Source organism: Vairimorpha ceranae (assembly GCF_000988165.1).
Source record: "Vairimorpha ceranae strain PA08 1199 chromosome Unknown NODE_21, whole genome shotgun sequence".
Classification (NCBI taxonomy): Eukaryota; Fungi; Microsporidia; family Nosematidae; genus Vairimorpha; species Vairimorpha ceranae.
In genome coordinates this window covers 52,342-58,341 of record NW_020169316.1, presented here as the reverse complement: position 1 = coordinate 58,341, position 6,000 = coordinate 52,342, and the positions used below count along the sequence as shown (strand labels likewise).

The window sequence follows — 6,000 nt, the reverse complement described above, 5'->3', positions numbered from 1 at the left end:
AAACCGCAGCTGAGTTCGTTCATCTCTTAAAATGGCTTTTTATAAACTTGGTGATCCTCAAATAATTCAATATGATAACGAAAAAAATTTAGAAATTTTTGTTTGATTGATTTTTGTAAGGTGGAAACGTTGTTCTGATACATGGAAGGCCGAGACATTTACGAATCCAATGTCAAATCAAATAACTTAACCAAACGCTCACATGATATTTGCAAAAACATCTGAATAGTGGTGTGTTTGCTGCCGGTAAAAATTGGACTGCACTTTTGAATAAAATGGTTTATGAGTATAATGTGGCAATACATTCTGCAACCAATAAGTCTCCATTCAACCTATTTTTTGGTAGAAGTGGGTTCAATACTGTAATGTGTCCTATAGATAGTAGCATTGTTGATTTAGATGAGAATCATATTGATATACAAGTTAAAATTATTGATTAGGATGATAAAAAGGCTATTGATACAATTTCAGTTAATCAAAAATATTTAGCACTCATGGACAGAAAATGCGTGCATAATTCTATAAACGACATAAATATAGGAGACATTATTTTGATAAAAAAAGATTTTGATACAAGAAGCATAATTGTATTAAAATTAAAAAAATGGTACTGAAGAAATATTATTAATAAACCTGGTGATAAAAAAAATCTTTTGTTTTACTTTTTATTTTCTTCTTGTTTACGTTCTTAATCCTTGTATTGTTCATAAAATATATAATAATATTAATAATTTATTTGTTTATTGATTTAATTCTTATTGGGGAAACTTCAATTCATCAGATTTATTTAAGCGCCCACAAATCTTTCAGATTAATAATACATAATAGTCTTTAAATGTTAAATTCTCAGCCAATCTTTAGTACCTTTTTGCTATATTTGTTTATTATGCTTAATCACCTTCTCTTAGAAAACTTCCCTTTCCTCAATCTCAACACAGCGCATTATCGGTGCTAGCATGCTACGAAACTTGACCTCACTTAGTAGGAAGATGTATTAATTCCCGTAAGGACTTACAGAGGAGCCAACAACTGGTGGTACGCTATTAGACCAGGGGTTCGCTGGATCTTGTGATCGGACAGAGGGCGGTATGTGTCTAATGGTCGTGATGGACTCGTACCATCCCACGCGAAATGCTAGGCTAAATCACTAGCTTGCTACGCCGTTCCTAGGCAAGTCTTCAGATGTAATTTCTTACTAAAGGTCTCCGAATAGAACTTACAAATGCTTCCACAGCTACACGGCAATTGTCATACTAACCCAAAAGATGTTATGCCTCCTTGCAACTCTAGAACATTTACAATCCTTAGTCGACGCCTTCAGAAAGGCTTACGATACGACTTTACTGACAAATATTTTATGACAATTGTTGTGTCAGCGCCAATATTAATTAGAGAATTCGCATTTCTGGGATTTGAACCCATACCTATTGTTCATAAAAGTAATCTAATATAGATTTGATATGCACATCACTCTGTATATTTTGAATAGTTATAGCACCGTATAATTTTAGTTTTTTAATTTAAAATAAATATATTTTTATTAAATTTTTTAATTACAAATTTTAAATTTTTGTAGTAATTTTTTAAATTTAAATTTAAAGATGCATTTCAATACTTTTTACATCTAAACTTTAAAAATAAAAAATTTAAGATATTATAAGTTTTTTAAAACCTCTCTTTTCCAATAAGAATGTTTTTGTCTTTAATTAATTTTTTCTTTTAATTAATTGTAATTTAAATTAATCATATTTTAATTTATATGTCAAAATTATACTTATAAAAAAAAAGCAAATATAAGTCTTACACTAAAAAAAGTATATAGATGCTTTCAAATTAGTATTTTTATAGAGAATTTAATTTAAAGTAGGGCAAACAATATAATTCTAAGCACGGTCGCTCTCTGGGCGCGTGGAATTTAGTATAAATGTCAAAGCTAAAGTTATTAGTTCAAATAAAATCATATGATGTAGAAATATAATATCAATTTTTTTTAACAGAGAGGTAGTAAGATTGTACAACGTTTAAATATGACACACAAATATTATTGTTAAAGTTAATGAATTAAAATTTGAGAAGTGTTGATATCATTGTGATCACCGTGTAGAAGATGTAATGACTTAAGAAAACGTTTAAAAGATGCTGGAAAAAAGGGTGGCTTTTTTTTATAAGATAATAGAAATCAAAAACGTAAGTAGTTTTAAAAGCATTTGTAATAAAAGAAAGTATTATTTATGCTAATGAGTAGAAAGGGTACAATAATTAAAAGAATTATGGTTATATCAATAAAACGTTAATCATTTTGTAAATTTTATAGATAATAAAATAGCTGTGTATACAAAAACGATGGAAAGGGCCTAATTTAGTATTAAATTCAGTGTTTTCAAAGATATTGATGTTAAAGAGGGGTCTTCTTTACGAATTTGCCTACTTTCAAGAAATGTAAAACAAGGGTTAAAAAAATTTATTTACAGTTTAATTCAAAATATCGATATATACTTTAGAAAATTTTTCATCGCTTTACCGAAAATATACCCCTTCGCTTAAATGTATACTGAATAAACTTGGCGTCGATATGGTCACGAAAAACGCCATTTTCTTTCTTCATAGTATTTTTCTTATGGCCCCAAAACCCTTCTATATTATTTGTATGGGTGCCATCTTCTGACCTAAAACCTTCAGTATGATTAACTATTTGATGCCTAAAATTTAAATTTTGTGCGGCAGACGGATGTCCTTCGGTAAATAGAATGCTATCATTTTTAATATTAGGCATCATGGCCACGGTTAATGATCCTATAGTACGACCAGTAACTCCACAAAGAAAGAAATTTCTTCCACCTGTTCGGTCTATTCCACCTAATATCCAAATTGTATCCTTAGTATCATCGGCGCCTGCAGGATTTCTAATAATTCCTTTACGTGACAAAACGCTTTCATCAACCTCAACAATTATACCACATCCTCCCAATACAACAGACTTTTTTTCAAGGTAGTCTTTGTAACAAACTAAAAGTAAAGACTTATACTTTGCAATAGTAGTGTTAGATATTCCAAAAAATATCGACAACTGAAAGCAACACAATAGCCTTGCTACTTTTGTTAAGGGCAGAGTAGAATGAAACAAAGGAAGGCTTTTTTGGCATCCTTTCTTTGTGAATCTATAACCTCTACTTCCGTTGCTTGCAGAAATTGGCAATAACTTAGACAAATTGCCACATCTTAAATACAAAATGGAGGTAATCAAAATCTTATTGCTTATAAGAAAGTTTTTTAACACAACAAATTTTGAAAAATTTCATGTTCTATTGTAATATTCATAAGTGTTATTTTTAAAAAGTTTTTAATCTTTTGCCCTTCTAAAGGAAATAATTAATACTTTATTTAATTATTTGATGGCTATTTGGTTTTATATGTGCTTTTGTTATTAAATTAAAACAATTTTTTGTATTTATGAATACAGGTATATATGGTAGTATATTAAGTTGGGTAATATTGGGTTAGATACTGTTAGATTAGATGGTTGGGTTAAGTAGTTAGATTAAAATGATGATGGTTAGATAGTTGAATTATGTAGCTTGGTTAGGTATTATTGGGTTAGTAGTATTAGGTTGGTAGCATTTTTTGGATTAAAAACAACAACATCGGTTTTTTAAGTGCACTCGATTTATACAAAAATGTCGGGATGGTTGCTTAACTTTTTCGAATTTGAACACTAGTTTGTTGTGCCTGCTGGTTTCTTGTTGACGCTGGTTTCTTGTTGACTTATTATCCTTTTTTTGTTTTTTTTAGCCCCTATTTCTGGGTTGAAAAAAAAGGTAAGCAAATTCGTGGAGAAGACCCAAAATAACAATATAAATATATGCTTTAATTATTAAAACTTTTGTGTTTTTTTGTTTTGCGCCACTCATTAAATTGTAAAATGGCATGAGAGATACTAAGAAAAAACTACTTAAGCGATTTTGTTAGATAACTTTGAAGAAAAATTCTTTAGCGTTCTAATAATAAAAATGGTTGTATTTTTAAAACCCTTAAGTACACCATTTTATCATTTTGTGATAATTATCTCGTAAAGATTGAGGGAAGTTGTCAGCACATTTATGAAGAAACATACCAAGAATGCATTGAAATTTAGAAATTATATATGAAACCAAAAGATTTTGATTTTGCTAAATTGAAAAATTAATGAAAATTTGCTAAATCATTTATTATAAAATTTGTGAACCTTCTGGTTCTGCTTCATATCTTATATTTATGTAATAATAGGCCATCATAGTACTTTAGACGTGAGTGAAATTTTTTATTACGCAAGATATAAATGACAATAAACGACTGCAAATATTTATTTTTTTACAACTTGGCACATTTGAAGGGTAGCCAACCCTGCCTAAAGTATAATTCTAACAAATTATTTATAAAAAAGCCCTTTTGTTCTGACGCTTTGTCGTTTTATTTGTTATTTGTAGTGTTGGTCACATTTGTCCGAATCTATTTCTTTTTTTTTGATAAGTTAAAACTTTATTTATAGTTAAATTTTAATTTAACAGTTAATTTATTCATTAATAAAATTATTAAATTAAATGTAAACAAATATAAATTTAATAATTAATCAACCAAAAAATAAACGTAAACAAATGAAAAGTTAAACAAAAGGTGGTATAATACCACACAATTATTTTTTACTTGAAAATAAATGTCTAAGATTCATTTAATGGTAAACCTGACAGTAAAAAAGTTAATAATCTGTTATACATTCTTATTTATAAAAAAGCTGAGGAGTGTTTTAATAATTATAAAAAATAATATTATTAATATTGAATTTTTTAATGATATACAAAAATTTTCTACTTTATATTTAGGTACGAATTATAAATGTTGTATGACTTTTATAGCATCTAAATTGAGAATTTACAATTTATAACCTTGTTAGGATGAGAATCATTGTCACATTTTTTTAAAGTGTGCACTACTCACTAATTTAAGCGTTAAATACAGAATAGGGGAACACTGTTTTTATTTTGAAAAAACGCGTAATAAGTTATAAATTGATGATCTTGATTATTTGGAAAATTACGTTAAAAGATTGAAAAAAATCTTATAACTTTTTTTGATCTGTAAATTAAATACCCACCAATTTCACAATAAAGTGACGTTTTTTATTAAATTTTGCGGGCCCAGCTCGAACTCGAACTACAGTCGTGCAAAGTTCAAATCTTGGAAATCTTTTTTATCGCAAATAAGCTTTAAAGGCATTCTAGTTTACAAGGCTCACAAATAAATTAAGTTGTGTAATAAAATTTTAAATGTTTTTATATAAGTATTGCTGTATCTAAAGTCTAAAAACTTTTGTATAGCAATTTTGATTTAATTAAATTTTATATTTAGGTAAAATTTAATAAGATCTTTTAAAAGATGCAAAAAAGAAGATACATAATGACATTTTTAATCTATTTAAACAAATACCATTTATACTTTTTTTTTATTACGTTAGTTATATATACTATCTCAATTCTATCACCATGAACAATATGACACCATTTCCAGGTAAGATTTTTTAGTATAGTTACGAAATGAAAAAATAGATCAAATAAAAAATATAATTTTGTTTGTTATTATATATTGCAGAATTGGAATCCTTTAGAATTAATCTTACTTAACACACCTCTTCTTGTATAATAATTTTTTAAAATTTTTGTAGGAATATACATAGCAAATGACACAATGGGCATTGGCGTGTTACATTGCAAAAATTTTAAGGTTTGAATTTGTGTAAGAACACTTTTTATATGTCTTTTTAAGGCAGGAATTCGTAAAGTTTTAAACATAAATTTTTTAAAATTTGAAAGGAATAACACTATTCACGACTGTGGGCTGGGTACAAGCTAGACTCCCAACATTTAAAAATATTTTACATTTTAAATATGTAATTTATTTTGGTGATCGTTTATAAATATATAAAAATAATTTAATTGTTTATTGATTAATTCTTATTGGAGAAGCGCC

The 6,000-nt window shown here is 27.6% G+C and overlaps 3 protein-coding genes across 3 annotated transcripts; 2 read left to right on the top strand and 1 right to left on the bottom strand.

Annotated features, from left to right (window-relative positions):
• Positions 1–1,222: 1,222 nt before the first annotated feature.
• Positions 1,223–1,453, top strand: AAJ76_2100057119 (hypothetical protein; the record flags this gene model as incomplete). Its single annotated transcript, XM_024474590.1, has 1 exon — positions 1,223–1,453. The coding sequence occupies one exon, from the start codon at positions 1,223–1,225 to the stop codon at positions 1,451–1,453; it is 231 nt and encodes a 76-aa protein (XP_024331203.1).
• Positions 1,454–4,690: 3,237 nt separating this feature from the next.
• On the top strand, positions 4,691–4,918 carry AAJ76_2100053651 (hypothetical protein; the record flags this gene model as incomplete). The annotated part of the gene is made up of 1 exon (XM_024474589.1): positions 4,691–4,918. The coding sequence occupies one exon, from the start codon at positions 4,691–4,693 to the stop codon at positions 4,916–4,918; it is 228 nt and encodes a 75-aa protein (XP_024331202.1).
• Positions 4,919–5,609: 691 nt separating this feature from the next.
• AAJ76_2100052520 (hypothetical protein) lies at positions 5,610–5,822 on the bottom strand (the record flags this gene model as incomplete). Its single annotated transcript, XM_024474588.1, has 1 exon — positions 5,610–5,822. The coding sequence occupies one exon, from the start codon at positions 5,820–5,822 to the stop codon at positions 5,610–5,612; it is 213 nt and encodes a 70-aa protein (XP_024331201.1).
• Positions 5,823–6,000: the final 178 nt, after the last annotated feature.